Source organism: Cebidichthys violaceus, unplaced genomic scaffold (genome assembly GCF_023349555.1).
Source record: "Cebidichthys violaceus isolate CVI_PGR_0920_01 unplaced genomic scaffold, fCebVio1.0.p SCAF_14, whole genome shotgun sequence".
In the NCBI taxonomy this organism is placed as follows: Eukaryota; Metazoa; Chordata; class Actinopteri; order Perciformes; family Stichaeidae; genus Cebidichthys; species Cebidichthys violaceus.
The window spans coordinates 15,107,098-15,130,017 of NW_027176307.1; the positions used below are offsets into that span (position 1 = coordinate 15,107,098).

General features: G+C 37.5%; 1 protein-coding gene across 1 annotated transcript in view; it reads right to left on the reverse strand.

Annotated features, from left to right (window-relative positions):
- Window positions 1–20,087: 20,087 nt before the first annotated feature.
- col12a1b (collagen, type XII, alpha 1b) overlaps window positions 20,088–22,920 on the reverse strand; it is a 98,379-nt gene continuing 95,546 nt past the window's right edge. Inside the window, exon 78 of the mRNA XM_068709099.1 lies at window positions 20,088–20,909. Coding sequence (XP_068565200.1) covers window positions 20,788–20,909 — 122 coding nt within the window. The 3' untranslated portion in view covers window positions 20,088–20,787. The remainder of the gene's footprint in view (window positions 20,910–22,920) is intronic.

Sequence of the window (22,920 nt, forward strand, 5' to 3'; positions counted from 1 at the left end):
TTGGATTTTTTTTTTTAAATTGTGCAAATGCATCCAAGAAGCAAACACTTCATCAAGGTTTCTGAACAGTCTTTGTTACTTGAGATGACAAATCAAACCACGACTGCACACAGGTGATCACACACCTGTGTGCAGTTGTGATCATGTAAACAACCAGGTTTCTTCTGTTCCATTTAAATGTCCTGAAAAAGAACCAAAAACCAAAAAAAGACTCACTTACATGGATTTTAATGCATGTAGTTCAGGAAACACAAACACAGAGTTTTAATACCATATATATATATATATATATATATATATATATATATATATATATATATATATATATATAAATTTTCTTTACAAGCAGATGTTTAATTAAATGTGTCAAAATTGTGATTTAATTGTGTATTTTTATTTGGTGGGCTAGCGAGCGGTTTAAGATGTTGACCATGAACCACAGTGTTTAATGCATCCAGACTATTGTCCCCAATAATGAAGACCTTATTGTTGTTACGACCTCCATAATGATGGAAATACCCCATATGTCTGATTGTTTTCACCATTTTTCCCCACTGAACCTATTTTTAGTGATGTGATTCGGGACATTTTCCTCACCGTTGCACATTGGTGACCCTCTCGGAGACATATCAAACGGGACTCTGCCCTCGTTTCACCAGCTGAGGAGAGGAGGGATGTCAGAAAGGCCCATTCATTAAACAACTAAATGTTTCCACTGACATCATGTCCATTCTGGAAGCACGACGTGTAAAGTCTCTGTGGCACGGCCGTCTCGTTTGATCACTTACCGGCTCAATCTGAAGCAGCTGCCGGCCCGTTGGCTGGCTACCTTTGCCGTACTTCCACCTTTAAGTCGTCGTCACCATAACAATATCTTTGTACGGGAGCCAAGGAGGCTCAGATTTAAACATAATGAGCTCATTGCTTCTCGCTGAGAGGCCAGCTGTATGCACAGAGATCATAAATCATCACCGCAGCTGCACCGTGTGATGTACTGCTCGGATAAACATTTAATACATATGTTGAGTGAAACGTTGCTGTAATATGTATATTGAACCCTGTGCAAAGACACCATATACCAACCAGGAAGAGACTCAAAATGAGCACAAAGAAACACAAAAAGACTACAAAGAGACCAAAACAACTTCAAAGTGATGCAAAACAGCTGCAAAGAGACACAGAGACTCACAATCACTATGACAAGTGGAAAAACAACCACAAAAGACACAAAATGGATAAACAGAGACACAAAATGACTACAAATAGAGACAAAATGAGACACAAAGCAACCACAAAGAGACCCAAACTGACAACAAAAAGATGCAAAACTACCACAAAAAAACACAAAATGAATAAAGAGACTCAAAATGACAACAAAGACACATGGCAACTACAAAGAGACTCAAAACAACAAAAAAGAGACAAAAAATGACAACAAAGACACACAAAAAACCTACAAAAGCTCTGCCAATGTATATGAATAAATGAAAGAGTGCTGCAGCTTCAATGATTTTGAATTCGTGATGAAATCATGTCTAAAATCAGACAAAACGTTTATTGTTCAGTTTTTGATTGTCTCTGCAAATTGGGGAAACAGCGCCCCTCTGGTTCGCGATGCACTGTTGTGGTGGGACGTGGTATTGCACACTTGCAGTAGCGTCTACGTGAAGGGATGACCGGTGAAACTGACGTCCTTTAATCAGCGTAGAAGAATAGTTTCAAACAAATGCACACGGTCACTGTAAAGCCACGTTAAAACTACGAACTCGGCAATTAGTACAGTAACAAACCGCCAAGTTAGCGGGAATACTTCGAACAAAATAGCTACTTTTCAAGTGCTGCTCACAACCATTAGCGTGGTTGAGCTAGCAGTTAGCCGGCCTGGGCTAACAGCTAGCAACAAAGATGGAGGCCGGAAGTAGAACAATCAGCGAGCTATCATCGCAGGAAACGTGGAAGGAGAAGAAAAGAAGCCTCTTCAAATACTGTGAGTTAATTACAATTCATCTATCTATTGGTATTGCTCAAATTAAATTAAATTAAATACTTAGTGCTTTGACATTATGGAGGTTAAATTATTTTGTCTTGATGTTATCAAGATTATATTGCTTAATTTAAATGTCCTGTGTTTTGGTGTTATTAGGGTTAAGTTTCTTAATTTAAATATCCTGTGTTTTGGTGTTATTAGGGTTAAGTTTCTTAATTTAAATAGCCTTTGTTTTGGTGTTATTAGGGTTAAGTTTCTTAATTTAAATATCCTGTGTTTTGGTGTTATTAGTATTAAGTTTCTTAATTTAAATATCCTGTGTTTTGGTGTTATTAGTGTTAAGTTTCTTAATTTAAATAGCCTTTGTTTTGGTGTTATTAGTGTTAAGTTTCTTAATTTAAATAGCCTGTGTTTTGGTGTTATTAGGGTTAAGTTTCTTAATTTAAATAGCCTGTGTTTTGGTGTTATTAGGGTTAAGTTTCTTAATTTAAATATCCTGTGTTTTGGTGTTATTAGGGTTAAGTTTCTTAATTTAAATATCCTGTGTTTTGGTGTTATTAGGGTTAAGTTTCTTAATTTAAATAGCCTTTGTTTTGGTGTTATTAGGGTTAAGTTTCTTAATTTAAATATCCTGTGTTTTGGTGTTATTAGTATTACGTTTCTTAATTTAAATATCCTGTGTTTTGGTGTTATTAGTGTTAAGTTTCTTAATTTAAATAGCCTTTGTTTTGGTGTTATTAGTGTTAAGTTTCTTAATTTAAATAGCCTGTGTTTTGGTGTTATTAGGGTTAAGTTTCTTAATTTAAATATCCTGTGTTTTGGTGTTATTAGTGTTAAGTTTCTTAATTTAAATATCCTGTGTTTTGGTGTTATGAGTGTTAAGTTTCTTAATTTAAATAGCCTGTGTTTTGGTGTTATGAGTGTTAAGTTTCCTAATTTAAATATCCTGTGTTTTGGTGTTATGAGTGTTAAGTTTCTTAATTTAAATAGCCTGTGTTTTGATGTTATTACAAATAATCTGATTTTAGTGGCTGAAAACACTGAATTTTAAATATTTCTACTTAGTTACTAAAATGTTTATCAGAATCAGAAACGGTTTATTGCCAATGCATAATAAAACATATGACAATTTACAATAGAATATGATACAGAAACAAAGAAATATATAAGAGTACATTTAAATATGGCTGTTATCAAAGTGTCTATATTATTACCTATAATAATTATTACCTTTAGATGAACTGACTAATTGTTTCAGCTCTAAACTGAAGCTTTCTGATAACTCGTACGTTTTGAAGCAACCAGCTGATGTTGTACTTGTGATCTAAATGCTGTCTAGTTACTGTAGAACAACCTCCAGCCTCACGTTGTGAATATTGCCGCTGGGTTCCTTTATTATCCTTCATTGTATCTTGAGAAAGAAATACTCCGCTGGTTCATTTTACACTGAGGGGAATGTTTTGTGGTGGAGCTCCACTTCAGTTAATGTCTCCATTACAGCCAACCACAGCCTTTCAAGATCAATTCAACCCACTTTTCTGCAATTGTCACTTCACCTAACACTGCTTTGTGGTAAATCCCAAACGTCTGGGTCTCCCTGCTGCTTGAAGCAAATAAATCACCTCTCGAATCAGAGTTGGAACCCCCACATTCACATATTCACAGTACATACATGCACACTTGGCTGAAGTCCTTGTTATGTGGAGTGAAAGTTTTTTCCTCTTTTCTGACCGTTTTATTCAATAAAAGTCACAAAAGCAGCGTGAAGCTAGTAAAACAGCACGCAGCCTCACAAATGTCACCCTGAGACCAACGTTTATAAAAAGGCCAACGATTCACACGTCGTCTACTTTAACCGTGATCGTTTCTCGTTAATCTCATAATGAGTCAGGTTTCGTAGGGTCTGTACCTGTTTGCCAGGAAAAGACACGGACAAGTTCACCTGCAGGACTCAACGGCAAGCTACTGGTTTTAATTCTAGTGTGACCGGGTCCTTTAAGGTGAGTGGATTCAGGATTTTATTTAGGGTTAAGAGCTAGCTTAGAGGTTCCAGACCGGTGCATTGCAGATTTCTTTAGTGGTTTAAATAGGTCTAGTTTCCTCCTTTTCCTTTTGGAGAAACAATCAAACAGTCAGAGTTTAGTTGGCGGGATCAAGGCTACATCCACACTAATACGTTTATTAATCAATATTATTGAATTATCTGTTCTTGTTCTTGAGAGCCTTACTGCATTATATATTTGAATATTGTTTTTTGGAGCCTGAATATTTTTCTTTTCTTAAATAAAGACATTTCCACCGTAATTTAGTGCATAAAACTGCAGGAAATGAAGTGGTAAACACTCAAAATGTCTTGACATGAAATGGACGTTCTTTCCGCCGCCTCATTTTGAACAAGGAGACGATCATCAATGCAGTAGGATGCTCTTTGTTTCCTCTGCTATGAGAAGTGAAGGCAGTCCGACCTAAAAGGTACCAAGAGCAGAAATGTTGTGCAGAAATACTTCCTCGGGAGATTTTAAATATCTGCATGCAACTGGTCTCCAATCAGAGGATGTGCGTGAGTCTCCGTGAGTCACAGAGCAGCACCGACTCACTTCCAGGTGTGTCCTCCGTGAGCTGGATAAACAGAAACAAACAGAGCACAGAAACACCTGAGAGCAAGGCCTTCTGAGTAAATATTGTTCTTAAAGATAAAAGCTTTCTTTAAGTTTCAGCTGACTTGCAGGTCCACTGCTGATTGGGAGAATTATTGTATTTTGATAACTGCCGTTGGACCCGATTACGACCCGCTTTCCCCCTAGAGTGCGTGTCTTTTATCGCCGTGTCTGCGTGTGTTCGTCTCTTGTGTTTGGATTAAAAGTGTTGCGTACTTGTGTTGTGCAACCCGAAAAGGTTTTCCAACTCAACTCGCAGATAGAAAGTGTGATTGTGAAACCCGGGCAGAAGACGAGCTTTGAACACATGGAGCTCGTCTCCTTAATGAAAGGACACAAGTGAGGAGACGACCGTCTGATAATGAACTTGATGGCAGAATACCTTGTGTTTAGTAAGTCCTTGCTTTAAGTAATGGCATTAATAATGCATGGTCTTGTATACGTGTCATCTTTATATCTTTATCTTCTCCTTTAAGCCTCTTTTGAGCACTTATTTAAATCCTAAAGTTCTGTTTATATTTAAAAACATGGACAGTGATCCAAATTAGAAGTAGCAATGCATTTTAAATTCAGTTTTTAAAAGTCTTAAATCTCCTGCAACACTATTTATTTTGTATTTTCTGAAGAAATGTCTTGTGTTTACTGCTAAAACTCACTAGTTTAAGGTGACATTGTCACTGATGCATTGCTGGGTGGCTATCAGGGCGTTTTTAGGTGGTTGATGGAGGTTCAGAAACATTTAGAATAAGGAAACCTAAAGATTATCTTCTCAAGGATTTTGACGGATCTCAAAAAGTCGACTTTAAATTGTGGACTTAATGTTTGAATGAAGTTGAGCTTAAAACTGACACTTATTTATTAGTTCAAGGCCTTTTATTAATTCATCATGAATGAACAGTCAGGAAACGGTGAACGACGACGTCTTCCAGTTGCTTTAGAATGATATGATTTCACTTTTCGGGAAACAAAATAGTCATTTATTGGTCAAGTAAAGCAAAGCCATGGCAGGTCTACGATGCAGCTGGAGTATTCGAGGTGTTTAACCCCCCCCCCCCCCCCCCCCCCCCCGGTCAGACTGCTTGCTCTGGACTCCGTCAGCCCCGTCTGCAGGGACTCTGCAGCCGGCTCCTCCTGGGAGGTCGGCCGTTTGCCCGTTGGCAGCGAGTTTCGGGAGAGGAAACGGTGATGATGGGGAGGACACACTGTTTGTTGTTTTCTCCCACACTATGCATGGCAACTACATGCACACGAGACACCGAGAGCCAAGAACACCACGCGGGACAGCTCCTCCAGCATCTGAAAGGTTCTAGATTCTGTTCGCGGCAGCGGACTTCACGCTGCAGAACATCCCGATCATTTGAGATAATATCTACCAGCTCACTGGACGCAGTTTAGTTTGTCACTGGTGAGCGTGAGTCATCTCTAATAGGCCGTGAATTGTAGAAAAGAGGCTCATTAATCACCTGAATAGCTCCTCTGAAAGTGCTGTAATGACACGCAAAGAGGAGAGAGGTGTTGATCGGGCAGCGAAAGTGAAAACAGAGCGGCAGACACTGATATAAATCACATCGTTTGTGTTCATTGAGGCTGGAAACAATAACTGATAATGGATTTAACCAAAAGCACCAGAGAGGTCTTTGAAATCCACATGTTTTCAAATTAGCGGTGGGGTTTACCAACTTCATTCTACTAAACTTAAAAACCCTTCCGGTTACAAATTACTGCTTTTTTTTTCTTCTTGTTGACCGCAGTACAACAAATGCTCCAAATTGATGGAACTGGTTTCACTCCGTGGCTTCAGGGTGAGATAACCAAATTTGTACTGAAACCAAAAACATCAGCAGAGAGTGATGCAGCGCCGGCTCCACACGACGACACGCCAGACCTGAACCGCACCAGTACATATGTGCTGGAGGTTTGTCCTGAACTGGCCTCCCACCGCCGAGGCCCACCTGTCAACGCATGAACACATGACTTGTACAACGCCAAGGTTTTATGGTCTGTGAATCTGGGAACCAGCACCACTAACATGACTCCGCTTCCCACTGCTTGAACTCATGAACTTTCAATACTAGGATGACCGGACATGTAAGGCATGCCTCATGCACTCATTAAACATTTAGATAAAGCTTTACCTTTAACCCGAGGGGATGCTTAAGGGGCGGGGCTACGCGGTGATTGACAGGTCTCTACCAGAGACGTATACGGCGTCTCTACGTCACTCCTCCTCAGTCCAGATGTGGTCACTTCCTGTTCACTGGTTGCATAAAAGAACAACATTGCGACGCCGAAATCGCTAAATTGCCGAAAATCCCAACATTTGCTTAATGCAGGTTTTCTCACCAACCATCCAGCTTTGAATATCTTCGGGACTTTGACTCTCGGTCTCAATTTGAAGACGACTCATTTGATTTGATTTTTTCTTCTAATTGAGAATATAATAATTAGATTAATTGATAATTGAAACATTGTTAGCTGCAGCACTAGTTCAAAAGTTGGCTTTGTTTGCGTTAAATTGTTAGTGTTAGTATCAATAACTTAAGTTTTGATGAAGATGAAAAGTCATTGGGGTTCATCCTCTGAGGAACATGAATGTCTGTATTTATATTCAAGTCCAACCATTTAATAGTTTTAGAGTTTATTAATCAACATCACCATCCCCAGATGGTAAAAACTCCTCCTGGCTCTAAAGTCACCGTGAATAACTTTCTGGTTGTAAAATTCCATCATGATGCAATAACAAACATCCACGTGAAGCTGACTTCACGACAGCCTAAGCACTCAATTTCAGTGGAAAGTAGACGGAAAACATTTGACTTAAAGAAAAAAAATCATTTTAACCACATTTTATTGGGAAATGAAACCCGGCGTATTTACCTGCAGTCCGTCACGTCCATTTACAGTCTGGGTGTTGTGATCGGGCTGGAATGTGAGGCGTCTGTCAGCCTCAGAATATGGACAAAACACACGGCCATTAAATGCTCCCTATTTGTTTAATATCAACGTTTTATAAGAGCTGCTGTGTTAATGCTATATGTGAGCTGGAAACTAAATCTCATTAAACAACTGCAGGAAGAGAATCCAGCTGTTTTCCTCGAATACCCCCGAAAACCTGGATCAGGTTTCGGCTGCAGAACAATTTTCAATGTGGGATGGGTTTTGTTGCTTTTGTTTATAAGCCAGCTCGCTCATCAAATATACCAGTTGCCACATGTACAAAGTCCTCGATATGTCTTTGAACTCACCTTCCTGATACAGATCCAATACCGGAGTGTTAAAAATAAAGCAAAGTTAAACCGCTCATAATCCCCTCTGTTATATGCATTTTGTTTTGCTCTGAAAACAAAGCTTCATGTGTTAAAGCTGCATTCTCTCTAGTGTCCACCAGGGGGCGACTCCTCTGGTTGTATAGAAGTCTAGTCTAAAATGACTCTACTTCTCTCTTGATTTATTCCCTCAGTAAACATTGTAAACATGAGTTTATGGTCTCAATCTCTAGTTTACAGTCTTCTTCAATACAGCATGATGTTCATTTAGTACATTATGCTCCATTTAGAGTCACACAGACCATAAAGCAGGGGATGCTTTAGGGGGCGGGGCTACACAGTGATTGACAGGTCTCTACCAGAGACGTATACAGTGTCTCTATGTCACTCCTCCTCAGTCCAGATATGGTCACTTCCTGTTCACTGGTTGCAAAAAAAACGAAATGGCAACGACCGTATTCCAAGATGTTGACGGCGAAATCGTCAAACTCGAGGTTTCAAAACATCAGTCCACAAACCGATGAGTGACATCACGATGACTACGTCACAATGACTACGTCTACTTCTTAAACAGTCTATGATCAGCAGTAGCATTAGTTGCTAACGCTAGCGTTACTCGTCCTTGTTCTCTGCTCCTGTCTGCTTGTTTCTCATATTTAACTCCGGTGAAAACAATACCAAAGACACACTGTGTTTTTTTCTGTAAACCAGATATTCTCCGTCCATATTTATCACTGCAACAACCCACAAACTAATCCGTACAAGACATCATTTAAAATAATGTGACTCAAACTTTTGAGCTGAAGCCTTTTCAATGTTTGAATCGGGACAGACACAGTTAACGTGAAACAGCCAAGTCAGCGGAACATCGAGTAAATCAATCGAAAGAATTAATTAAGATGAGAAATGTTTCATTGGCCTGGCTGTTGAAAGTGAAAACAGTCTGTGTGTGGCTTCAACGGGCACCGTGTCAGACTCTTAGTCTGGGCTGTTTAAAAGTGAATTTAAAAACTGTGATTTAATATACAACATGTATTACTTTCTGGAACTTTGAAGCATTGATCTTGAGGAAAAGGAGGTGAACATCTAATTTTGTGGTCGTATTCCATTTCTATTTAATATGTTGGTGTTCGGTTTGTCAGGATTGTTAAAAGGTCAAAAATATAAGAATCCTTTTTATTGGGGTCAGGGATTTTTACAATTATCCTTTTTGTTTGTTGTGCATTTTAAACAAAATACATGCACACAGATGTTTTCCACATTTACCAACATGCATCTGTGTGAGATCTGTTTCAGTGTTTCAGATAGATCCATCAGAACAGCAGGTTGCTGTTGTTTTTAATCACACAAACGGGACAAATAGTGCTTCAGTTGGGGACTATTTTCTCATTGACGTGTTTTAATGGAGATCAATGGCTCAGAGGAAGAAGAGGTATCAGGCGGTGATACACCAACGTATCCTCACAAAAAGGTTACTCCTCATTTTCTGTGCGTTTTCATTTTCAAAATAAAAACACAGGAAACAATTCAGTTAGGTTTAGGCAACAAAACTCCTTGGTTTGGGTTAGGAAAAGACTACGCAAGTTACGGAAGTACGCAAGTTACGTGACAAATACATCAACTTTGACTTGTTGGGTTTTTGCGGTCTTTATAACAGATAAGTCTATAAGGTAAACTTATTGTGAAGGGGCCTCATCATATGTTTGGAATGTTAGATCTTAAGATTCAAAATATTTGTAGTTTTAGATGAAAATTCAATTATCTTCACGTGAAATAGCAAAGCATAAAATGGAGATATTAATGTACAAGTACCTCAAAATTGTACATAAGCAAAGCACTTTAGCAAAAGTACTTTCCAGTGCTTACTATAAATAATAACCTTTAACGAACAGCCAACATGCAACCGTGTAAACTAATGAGACATATGAACACTATAGACATGTTGTGAGATTTGTACGATTTGCTCTCGCTGACGACCGTCAGCGTTAGTTTGAAACGCACAGAACCAGTATTTGAAGCAGACCTCTGTGCCTCGTTATCAGATTTGAAGCTCACGGTTTTGCTCGAAAATAAATCTCAATATTGAGCTAATCTTTTCCGACTTTTCTTTGGACGAGCTGCAGCTGCCGGTTCGACTCATTTAGCATAAAGTTCGTTAAAGATTATCGGTCCTCAAAGTCGCCAGGAGACATTTTCTTTGGGCCGGGCCTCGGGCAGTTTTATTACGCTGATGAATTGGCTTTCGGCAGATTTAACTCCCAAATAAATAACACAGGATACATGCATGTGTGGAAAACTATTTCATCCTCACTGCAGGGCTCCAACGGGTTAGAATGTTGAAAGAATAATGTGGATTTATTGGAAAGATTACACTGAAATGGTCATTAAATCAGGTTTGTTTTACATAAACTTTATTTCATTAAAGAAACAACTTTGATCTGATACCAAACTTTCTTTTTTTCCATAAAAGCCTTCATCTTTTAGTGTGTAGCAGATTGTTCCAGCTGTTCACACTCTGTCACAGATGTTTGTTGCCAAAATGATGAGGTTGTGTTTGCGTCTCATCTGTATGAAGTGTTTGTGACGCTAACGAGCGGCGGATCAGAGAGGAAGACGAGGTCAGGTGATTGGAGATCAGTCAAAGCTCTCGCAGTGTAAGAAGTAATACAGACGATCGCCACAGTGAGATATTTCACTGGTGGGGCGGAGCTACTGTCGTCTTGTGACGGGACATTTCCAGAGAAACGGTGACGGCGGCAACGCTTCACTTCGTGGAACAGATTTCATTTTTCATGATATTCCAGCGGCACGTCTGAGAGCTCAAGACGGCGATCCACGGACCTCAACTCAACCTGATGTTCGAGGTAGTTTAGGAGGGATGACCTTCATCTTGTAAAAACATCTCGTCAATAATGTTTTACGTCGTCATATCTTTAATATGGAGGCGTCAAATAAGCCCAGTTGGCTTTCTGCCTCTTCCTGCTCTGTGCAATTTATTTATTTTAAACATCTAAACATCCGCACATATCATCACATCACCCGACCCGAGGTTAATATATATAATGAACAACTAAATGTACCTTATTTACGTTTAAATAGTCTATTTAAATAACAGCAGTTGATTTTAATTGTCAGTGGGTGAAGGACAAAGACGTACTGTCGTTGATGCACTAGTACTGGTGTAAACTGGTTCCTCCACTCCCACCAGCTGGGAATCGGCCAATGAGATCACCTCTGCCTCGGTGAAATACCGTCGCACTGATCTGTGCTGTCCCGGTGTCTCCGTCCCCGTATCGCCAAGCACTTGAGGAGTCTGACAGCGTTAACTCCTTCCATAAATACTGTCGCGGTGGACTGGAGCGATGCTGGTGTGTTTTGGGTCTGAACAGCGGGACGCCTCAAACCGAGCAAAAACCCGGCACCGTTCGCCTTTCCATGAGGTCATCTCTGGCCGGCGTTAGCCTCTCTTTGAGTTTATAGTTCTGCTAAGAGCCTCAAAAATTGAGCTGGAAGATGAGCTTTTATTGCACTTAACAGCGACGTATAAACACTGGCCTCCTCTCAGAACCCCCCCCCCCCGAACACAGAGAGGCGTCATTAAACGGATCTGGACTGATTGTATCACAATGTTCCAGATCCTTTGGATTCCTTCTGTGCAGTGTTTGTTCTCCATCAATCAAAAGAGTTCCTCGTTTGACAAACGAGGCGGAGCTCCGACCTGCAGCTTCCAAACACTTCTGTCCATCACAGATGGTTCTGGCCTGTTCAGACGGATTTGAAGAAGTTGCCTCAGGCTTTAGGAAGTTGTGATGGACTGACATTTGGTGTATTTTGGTTAAATGTAATCGTGTGACTCTTTTGTTATCAGAGTGAACCAGCGGTGGCTGGGTGGGTTTTCTATATATTTAATATCCTTTGAGCTCTTTGCAGGCACCTCTTGTCACCAATATACAGACGCATCAGAACCAGCACGCTTCAGAACGGCTTCTTTGATCAGGCTGTAAGACTCCTTTATTCATCCTCCTCCCTCCACCATATAATACCGTTTCCCCCTTGTTGTTTGTTCTTCTCATATAGCAAAATTGGACTTAAAAACTGCGTTTCGTTCCTGTGTTGTACAATGACGATAAATGAAACCGTGACCCTTTCTGTAAATGAGTCCGTAAAGAGGGCGTTGCTGCTAAAGCGTCCAGATTTTGTCCTGATGGCAGATGGTGAAAAATAACCTTTTTAAAATGTGTTTATCCTAGCAAAGTTAAAAGGAAAGGATTCACTTGAAACCAGAAACAACAGCATCTCTAGGAAATGTGGTGTTCATTTGTGGAGTCGTGACACTACTTGCGTAAGGTAAAGGCTACCAGTGACCTTTGACTTGCAGCATATTGAGTGTCCTTTCCTCGGGTCCTTGTTTTGTCTTGAATCACATTTCCACTCAGCAGGATCAGAGGAATGTGCGTGCAGTTTTAACTTTATTCATAATTACCTGCAGTCGCCAGCAGATGCAGAGAGAAATTACCTCTTTGTCGTGCTCAGATATGGTTTGAATTTTGCCACCATCAAACATCCTACCTCGGCGTGTTTTTCTTTTTGCGAGGTCAACTTCAAAGCTGCTGATAAGCTCGCCGCTCGAGGAAGGAACAAGGCCGTTCCGCCTTCTTCATCCCGTTCCAATTAGACCTCGGGAGGATTCTGATTAAAAACACCACGGACTACGGTTTCTTTGCTCCAGCCGCTTCACCGACCTGCTCTGTGTTTAACTCAAGAAGTGAGGAACAAACCTCTGGTTTAGTCTTCAACAAACTATCAGAAAACTCTGTCAGCCCGTCTGAAAATGATTGATTAACCTGCAGATTATTGTCTCAAGGAATCTCTGTTGATGAAATGGTCCTAAAAGCGAAAAAGTATTGGATTTACTGTCATATATGGCACAAATCCTCATATTTAAGAAGCTAGAACCTGCTCATTTATGACAATTTTGCTTAATAAATGACTTAAACTGTTCGACTATTGAAATATTGAAACAGATTTATTTTCAGTTCATCAGTGTGACTAATTGACCAATCGTATACGCTCTAGTAAAGTAAGTTTAGAGTCTTAAGTAAAGAATTTGCTATCTTTGTGGCAAATACTTCAAAATGTCTCTTATTTATATCTTCTTAAATTTGTTTAAGGCTTAACCTAAATAGATTTGAATGAATACTGAACCAAAGACCTATTTAGGAATAAATGAAGTTGAGGTTTTGCCTTTAAATTGCGGCATCATTCTGTATTTATCGACTAATCAATTAGTCATTGCAGCTTTATATTAAAGCATCTTTCAGCAACAATTACACCATGTTTTTGCACGCTGGATATTTCTCTTTTCTTTCAACATCTTGAGTATCCGAGGGCAGAGAATCCGTAACGGGAGTATTTTGAAGTCTAGAACCAGTACAATAACTCTATTTGTGTTTCATAAAGTCACGATGTGATGTTGAGGCCAGCTGGTATTTTATGATTTCTCCTCTCTGATAATCTAAACTGTCTTTATGGGATCGTTGCCTTGTAACTGGTAGCTACAGATGAGTTACACTTGAATGGAGATGAACTCATCTCAACGCTGGTGATGAGGTGTTTCCATGGTGGCGATCTGATGTTTACGGCTCATGGATGATTACTGCGTCTCACTTGTGCGCTCGGCTATTTAGCTTCGTGTTTGTGGCAATGATTCAGGGGGAAAATATCTGAGGAGAAAATAGCAGCGAGCGAGTCGGGGGCCGGCGAAGTGAGCCAATCCTCAGCCGCTCCTGAGTTCAGGGTCGTAAAAAAGAAAGAAAAAAGAAAATGAGTATTCAAAGAGGCAGAGGAGAACACTTTTAAGACGCTTTCCAATTTCCTGACTGCCCTATTTATGTCTGTCTTAAGTTTCCACTCCAGGACGGAGGTCTTTCCCTCAGAGACATAACACAGTGCAGACAGTGGCATGCTCTGAATGCTGAACTTTTACTTAATCACGGTTTGTCTTCGCCTGTAAACTTTAATTTTTTATCAGTAATCTAAAAGTAGAGGAACTGCTCAAAGTCCACTGTAGTCTTCCCCCAATTGATGTTAACCTATACTTGCTCAGGTGCCCTTTTAGTTAGTTATTATTCATGCACAGAATCAGGTTATTGCAAAGTAGGTTTTCAAATTCAGGGATCTTTTATTGACACTGCAATACAGAAGTCCATTTATGCTACATATCCAAAAACAAAACAACAACTGTAGTGCATTCCTGTAGTCCATATTTTGAATTACCATCCAGAGGAATGTACACAGCAGCAAAAAAAACCATCATAGTATAGCATGTTGAAAAAAGGCATATTAAAGTATGTCGAAAAAAGTCATAGTATATTATGTCAAAAAAGTCATAGTATAGCATGTCGAAAAAAGGCATAGTATAGCATGTCGAAAAAAGGCATAATTAAGTATGTCGGAAAAAGTCATAGTATATTATGTCAAAAAAGTCATAGTATAGCATGTTGAAAAAAGTCATAGTATAGCATGTCAAAAAAAGTCATATTAAAGTATGTCGAAAGAAGTCATAGTATAGCATGTCGAAAGAAGTCATAGTATAGCATGTCGAAAAAAGTCATAGTATAGCATGTCGAAAAAAGTCATAGTATAGCATGTCGAAAAAAGTCATAGTATAGCATGTTGAAAAAAGTCATAGTGTAGTATGTCGAAAAAAGTCATAGTATAACATGTCGAAAAAAGTCATAGTATAGCATGTCGAAAAAAGTCAGTGTATTATGTCGAAAAAAGTCATAGTATAACATGTCGAAAAAGTCATAGTATAACATGTCGAAAAAAGTCATAGTATAACATGTCGAAAAAAGTCATAATATAGCATGTCGAAAAAAGTCACAGTATAACATGTCGAAAAAAGTCATAGTATAGCATGTTGAAAAAAAGTCATAGTATAGCATGTCGAAAAAAGTCATAGTATAGCATGTCGAAAAAAGTCATAGTATAGCATGTCAAAAAAAGTCATAGTATAGCATGTCGAAAAAAGTCATAGTGTAGTATGTAGAAAAAAATCATAGTATAACATGTCGAAAAAAGTCATAGTATAGCATGTCGAAAAAAGTCATAGTATAGCATGTTGAAAAAAGTCATAGTATAACATGTCGAAAAAAGTCATAGTGTAGCATGTCGAAAAAAGTCATAGTGTAGCATGTCGAAAAAAGTCATAGTATAACATGTCAAAATAAGTCATAGTATAGCATGTCGAAAAAAGTCATAGTGTAGTATGTCGAAAAAAGTCATAGTATAACATGTTGAAAAAAGTCATAGTATAGCATGTTGAAAAAAGTCATAGTATAACATGTCGAAAAAAGTCATAGTATAACATGTCGAAAAAAGTCATAGTATAACATGTCGAAAAAAGTCATAGTATAACATGTCGAAAAAAGTCATAGTATAGCATGTCGAAAAAAGTCATAGTATAACGTGTCGAAAAAAGTCATAGTATAACGTGTCGAAAAAAGTCATAGTATAGCATGTCGAAAAAAGTCATAGTATAGCATGTCGAAAAAAGTCATAGTATAGCATGTCGAAAAAAGTCATAGTATAACATGTCGAAAAAAGTCATAGTATAGCATGTCAAAAAAAGTCATAGTGTAGTATGTCGAAAAAAGTCATAGTATAACATGTCGAAAAAAGTCATAGTATAGCATGTCGAAAAAAGTCATAGTATAGCATGTCGAAAAAAGTCATAGTATAACATGTTGAAAAAAGTCATAGTATAACATGTCGAAAAAAGTCATAGTATAACATGTCGAAAAAAGTCATAGTATAACATGTCGAAAAAAGTCATAGTATAGCATGTCGAAAAAAGTCATAGTATAACGTGTCGAAAAAAGTCATAGTATAACGTGTCGAAAAAAGTCATAGTATAGCATGTCGAAAAAAGTCATAGTATAGCATGTCGAAAAAAGTCATAGTATAGCATGTCGAAAAAAGTCATAGTATAACATGTCGAAAAAAGTCATAGTATAGCATGTCAAAAAAAGTCATAGTGTAGTATGTCGAAAAAAGTCATAGTATAACATGTCGAAAAAAGTCATAGTATAGCATGTCGAAAAAAGTCATAGTATAGCATGTCGAAAAAAGTCATAGTATAACATGTCGAAAAAAGTCATAGTATAGCATGTCAAAAAAAGTCATAGTGTAGTATGTCGAAAAAAGTCATAGTATAACATGTCGAAAAAAGTCATAGTATAGCATGTTGAAAAAAGTCATAGTATAGCATGTTGAAAAAAGTCATAGTATAACATGTCGAAAAAAGTCATAGTATAACGTGTCGAAAAAAGTCATAGTATAGCGTGTCGAAAAAAGTCATAGTATAACGTGTCGAAAAAAGTCATAGTATAACATGTCGAAAAAAGTCATAGTATAACGTGTCGAAAAAAGTCATAGTATAACGTGTCGAAAAAAGTCATAGTATAGCATGTCGAAAAAAGTCATAGTATAACATGTCGAAAAAAGTTATAGTATAGCATGTCAAAAAAAGTCATAGTATAGCATGTCGAAAAAGTCATAGTATAGCATGTCGAAAAAAGTCATAGTATAACATGTCGAAAAAAGTCATAGTATAGCATGTCGAAAAAAGTCATAGTATAGCATGTCGAAAAAAGTGATAGTATAACATGTCGAAAAAAGTCATAGTGTAACGCGTCGAAAAAAGTAATAATATAACGTGTCGAAAAAAGTCATAGTATAACATGTCGAAAAAAGTCATAGTATAGCATGTCGAAAAAAGTCATAGTGTAGCATGTCGAAAAAAGTCATAGTGTAGCATGTCGAAAAAAGTCATAGTATAACATGTCGAAAAAAGTCATAGTATAACATGTCGAAAAAAGTCATAGTATAGCATGTCGAAAAAAGTCATAGTATAACATGTCGAAAAAAGTCATAGTATAGCATGTCGAAAAAAGTCATAGTATAACATGTCGAAAAAAGTCATAGTATAGTATGTCGAAAAAAGTCATAGTATAACGTGTCGAAAAAAGTCATAGTATAGCATGTCGAAAAAAGTCATAGTATAACATGTCGAAAAAAGTCATAGTATAACATGTCGAAAAAAGTCATAATATAGCATGTCGAAAAAAGTCACAGTATAACATGTCGAAAAAAGTCATAGTATAGCATGTTGAAAAAAAGTCATAGTATAGCATGTCGAAAAAAGTCATAGTATAGCATGTCGAAAAAAGTCATAGTATAGCATGTCAAAAAAAGTCATAGTATAGCATGTCGAAAAAAGTCATAGTGTAGTATGTAGAAAAAAATCATAGTATAACATGTCGAAAAAAGTCATAGTATAGCATGTCGAAAAAAGTCATAGTATAGCATGTTGAAAAAAGTCATAGTATAACATGTCGAAAAAAGTCATAGTGTAGCATGTCGAAAAAAGTCATAGTGTAGCATGTCGAAAAAAGTCATAGTATAACATGTCAAAATAAGTCATAGTATAGCATGTCGAAAAAAGTCATAGTGTAGCATGTCGAAAAAAGTCATAGTATAACATGTCAAAATAAGTCATAGTATAACATGTCGAAAAAAGTCATAGTATAACGTGTCGAAAAAAGTCATAGTATAGCGTGTCGAAAAAAGTCATAGTATAACGTGTCGAAAAAAGTCATAGTATAACGTGTCGAAAAAAGTCATAGTATAACGTGTCGAAAGAAAGTCATAGTATAGCATGTCGAAAAAAGTCATAGTATAACATGTCGAAAAAAGTCATAGTATAGCATGTTGAAAAAAGTCATAGTATAGCATGTTGAAAAAAGTCATAGTATAACATGTCGAAAAAAGTCATAGTATAACGTGTCGAAAAAAGTCATAGTATAGCGTGTCGAAAAAAGTCATAGTATAACGTGTCGAAAAAAGTCATAGTATAACATGTCGAAAAAAGTCATAGTATAACGTGTCGAAAAAAGTCATAGTATAACGTGTCGAAAAAAGTCATAGTATAGCATGTCGAAAAAAGTCATAGTATAACATGTCGAAAAAAGTTATAGTATAGCATGTCAAAAAAAGTCATAGTATAGCATGTCGAAAAAGTCATAGTATAGCATGTCGAAAAAAGTCATAGTATAACATGTCGAAAAAAGTCATAGTATAGCATGTCGAAAAAAGTCATAGTATAGCATGTCGAAAAAAGTGATAGTATAACATGTCGAAAAAAGTCATAGTGTAACGCGTCGAAAAAAGTAATAATATAACGTGTCGAAAAAAGTCATAGTATAACATGTCGAAAAAAGTCATAGTATAGCATGTCGAAAAAAGTCATAGTGTAGCATGTCGAAAAAAGTCATAGTGTAGCATGTCGAAAAAAGTCATAGTATAACATGTCGAAAAAAGTCATAGTATAACATGTCGAAAAAAGTCATAGTATAGCATGTCGAAAAAAGTCATAGTATAACATGTCGAAAAAAGTCATAGTATAGCATGTCGAAAAAAGTCATAGTATAACATGTCGAAAAAAGTCATAGTATAGTATGTCGAAAAAAGTCATAGTATAACGTGTCGAAAAAAGTCATAGTATAGCATGTCGAAAAAAGTCATAGTATAACATGTCGAAAAAAGTCATAGTATAACATGTCGAAAAAAGTCATAATATAGCATGTCGAAAAAAGTCACAGTATAACATGTCGAAAAAAGTCATAGTATAGCATGTTGAAAAAAAGTCATAGTATAGCATGTCGAAAAAAGTCATAGTATAGCATGTCGAAAAAAGTCATAGTATAGCATGTCAAAAAAAGTCATAGTATAGCATGTCGAAAAAAGTCATAGTGTAGTATGTAGAAAAAAATCATAGTATAACATGTCGAAAAAAGTCATAGTATAGCATGTCGAAAAAAGTCATAGTATAGCATGTTGAAAAAAGTCATAGTATAACATGTCGAAAAAAGTCATAGTGTAGCATGTCGAAAAAAGTCATAGTGTAGCATGTCGAAAAAAGTCATAGTATAACATGTCAAAATAAGTCATAGTATAGCATGTCGAAAAAAGTCATAGTGTAGCATGTCGAAAAAAGTCATAGTATAACATGTCAAAATAAGTCATAGTATAACATGTCGAAAAAAGTCATAGTATAACGTGTCGAAAAAAGTCATAGTATAGCGTGTCGAAAAAAGTCATAGTATAACGTGTCGAAAAAAGTCATAGTATAACGTGTCGAAAAAAGTCATAGTATAACGTGTCGAAAGAAAGTCATAGTATAACGTGTCGAAAAAAGTCATAGTGTAGTATGTCGAAAAAAGTCATAGTATACCATGTCGAAAAAAGTCATAGTATAGCATGTCGAAAAAAGTCATAGTATAGCATTTCGAAAAAAGTCATAGTATAACATGTCGAAAAAAGTCATAGTATAACGTGTCGAAAAAAGTCATAGTGTAGCATGTCGAAAAAAGTCATAGTGTAGCATGTCGAAAAAAGTCATAGTGTAACATGTCGAAAAAAGTCATAGTATAACATGTCGAAAAAAGTCATAGTATAACATGTCAAAAAAAGTCATAGTATAACATGTCGAAAAAAGTCACAGTGTAACATGTGGTAAAGGGTCATTAAACATTCATGGTATGGGGAGACTGTCGTCAGTGGTATTGCTCACCGTCCTTTAATCAGATGATCGTCGGTTCGATCCCCGGCTCCACTCGTCCATGTGACACTTGATCCTAAATCACTCCCGTAAACTGTGTACGGTGTGTGAACGTTATCGTCCTGATGGGCAGGTGGCAACTTCCACGGTAGCACCTTCAATCAGTGTATGAGTGAAAAAGTTAATTTACCATTTACTAGTATGTACAAAGGGTTGGCGCTCTAGATGGACCATAATGTACTAAATGAACATCATGCTGTATTGAAGAAGACTGTAAACTAGAGATTGAGACCATAAACTCATGTTTACAATGTTTACTGAGGGAATAAATCAAGAGAGAAGTAGAGTCATTTTAGACTAGACTTCTATACAACCAGAGGAGTCGCCCTTAATATACACATTATTAATAAATGTAGTGAAGTAAAAAGAACAATCTTTTCCCTGTAGTTGAGTTAAAAGTAGCATTAAATTGTACTTAAGTAAACGTCACGTTAATAACAAAGATCAGTGCTAACAGTGGAAAAAGTTACCGTCTCACACAAAGACACACAAGATTTTAAATTTTCAGTAGTTTTATTGAAAAATGCCTCTTCTGTTTTCAGAAATAAATAAGAAAATAAGGCTGTGGAATTCACAATCTGCAGTTCAAACATGAAGCAGCAACACCACTTCCATAGTCTTGCACGCAGGTTTTGTTTTTTGACTGCATTCGATACTGAGAAAATGACAAGAATGACAACAACTATATTCTGGTTAAAACAACAAAAAAAAAGAAATGTAACAAAAACAACAAAACAAAAGAACATCTACTAAATATACACCACAGACATGCAATTCCACCTTTTTATTAATTTGTGTTAAAATGAGCTGTGACGGAATAAAGGAAAAACAGATAAATATTAAGTCTAGAGATACAAGATGAACGCTGTGTTTAACTAAACTGAACCTCGGTGATTATATTCAACGTACCGTTAATGAACTGTGAACAAACGTCTTCTCTCTTTAGCTTCGTTACAGCAAACCGGATGCAAATATGTTACAAGCACAAAGTTGTTTCATGGATTCTTAACATTCCTCCCCTTCATTCAAGCCTGTTAACAAAATGAACATTCACATACGTTTGAATACATTTAAAGGTGTTTTCCAATAAAAAAAAAGTGTCAAACCCCCTTTTTATTTTGTTATGTGTTCATAATGTGCAGAAAACCAAACACAGGTTGAACAAGATTTAAAAACAGAAAGAACTCGCTGGTCTTATGACGTTACCCTGCCGGATGGCTTTCTTGACAGCGACCTCTTTCGACGCTGGTTTTGCGACGGCTCGTCCTCCTCGGGGTCTGGGACTACTCGGGTGTCGGGTTCAGGAGGATACTGGCCTGCTCGGAGATATCGTTTGGGCCAATTGAGCACAGGTTTCTGATTTTGTCTTTTAACATGCACAGGCTGAGGAGTTGTCTAGAAATGGCTTAAAGTCTAAAGCACCGATAGGATGGAGAGCAGGGAGAAGGGGGCGTGTCCATCCACCACATGTTCACTTCTAAAACAGGAAGAAGCTGCATTTCTTTTAAATTTGTTCCAAAACCAATTAGTGCTCTAAAGTTTTGTTAATTTATTTGTGTTTTAAATAAAACATTTTAGATTAACCAGCAAAAGATAATCAATTACTTGTCTAAGAAATGTTTATTTAACATTCTCTGGTTTCTGCTTCTCAATGTTTTTTTTGATCATACAAACAATTCATTATAAAAAACTAATTACAAATGAATTACGGTTAAAAATCGGTTTGTATCTTCTGAGTGATTCCTCTTTGGTTCAGAACTGATCCAACTATTGATCCCGCCTCTCTTTCCTTCTTTTATTAGCAGTGTAGGAAACATCCATGTTCTCCATGTTCTGTCTAAAATGATACACGCTACGTCACACTTTAACTACGTCTGGTTAGTGTTTCCTCTGCTGTTCTCCAGAGATTAAACACACATTAGGACCTTCAACATGTAGAAGCTAACAGGCTACAACTGTTATTTTAACGCGTGGGATACTTCATATTTCATATGCTATGCTCGTACAAAATCAAAGAGATCTTTCTTGAGTTTTAGTTATTTACGACTGAAGACGTTGTCAAACGTTGAACGCTAATTAGATAGCAGGTTACATGATGCTCTCTATTAAACTCTTTCCTTGTGAACAGAGCAGTTATTGGGTTATTATGATTATATGATAAGATTTCATAATATATTTGGATACTTTTTCTTTTATTATTGCTGCTTAAAGAACCTTAGAAAGCTAAATAAGGAGAGCATCTAAACTGAGATACCGCCAATGAACCAATCAACTGCCAGCTTTAGTGGGCGGGGCCTCATGTTGGACACGCCCCCCTCCCTCCTAAACATCTCAGTGCTGGTGAACTCACTCATTCACAGAATAAAACATGTCTATGTTAAATTCTACCAGCAGAAGTGGAGCGACGTCGTTGGGCTTGCATTGTTAGTATTCTATACAACTCACAGACACGGTGAAGCCAAATATAAGAAGTATAAAATGAGCACATTTTGGGCAAGAACACAATAAATCAGTCACAATAAAAGAGGCGTTTCCTTTGGTGGTGGTGTTGTTGTTGTTGTTGTTGGCATTCAGCAAGCAGCAGGTTGTTGATTTGCAAGGCACAAGCTTTAAAACTGCAGATGTTAAGAACTACATGTAGTGATTCAAACATCATTTACAAGGAAAAGAATTAGTTTATATACACTGAAGAGAAATGCTGTTAACAGAGTGACTGCTGCTGCTTCTCTGCTACGAATCCACCTGTTAGTATCGGGTTGTTGTTGCTGTTGTTGCTGTTGTTGTTGCTGTTGCTGTTGCTGTTGTTGTTGTTGTTGGGTGCATGCTCCTCCACCGAACACAACGGTTCTGCGTTTTTTGGTCTTTGGCGTCAAGCTGCAAACAGGCCACTCGACGGGTCGGCGCTTTGTGAGTCGCTGTTAGTTTCCCTCTTTGTTGTTGTTGACCGGTGTGTGTGTGTGTGTGTGTGTGTGTGTGTGTGTGTGTGTGTGTGTGTGTGTTAATGGCTTTTCCTTCGGCTGGTTATCCGTTTGTTTTTTTTAAAAACAGCTCTAGAGCGTGTGAGCGATGCGTGTTGTGTGTTCGTTCAGGGAGTCAGTGAAAGCAGCACATAGAAAGTCTACTGTGAACCTGGAACAGGCCGAGAGAGGATGAAGGTGTCAGTCGGGTCCAAGCAGAGGAGACAGAATCAAAACACTTCACTTTCTAAAACGATTAGTCACCTTCTATTTCTAACGCATGCATTAATCCTCCAGAAGAAGAAGAAGCAGTCCGACACTTTGGGAGATCCTTGTTTTCTGTCTGGAGAGCGCGCTGGATTCAACAACG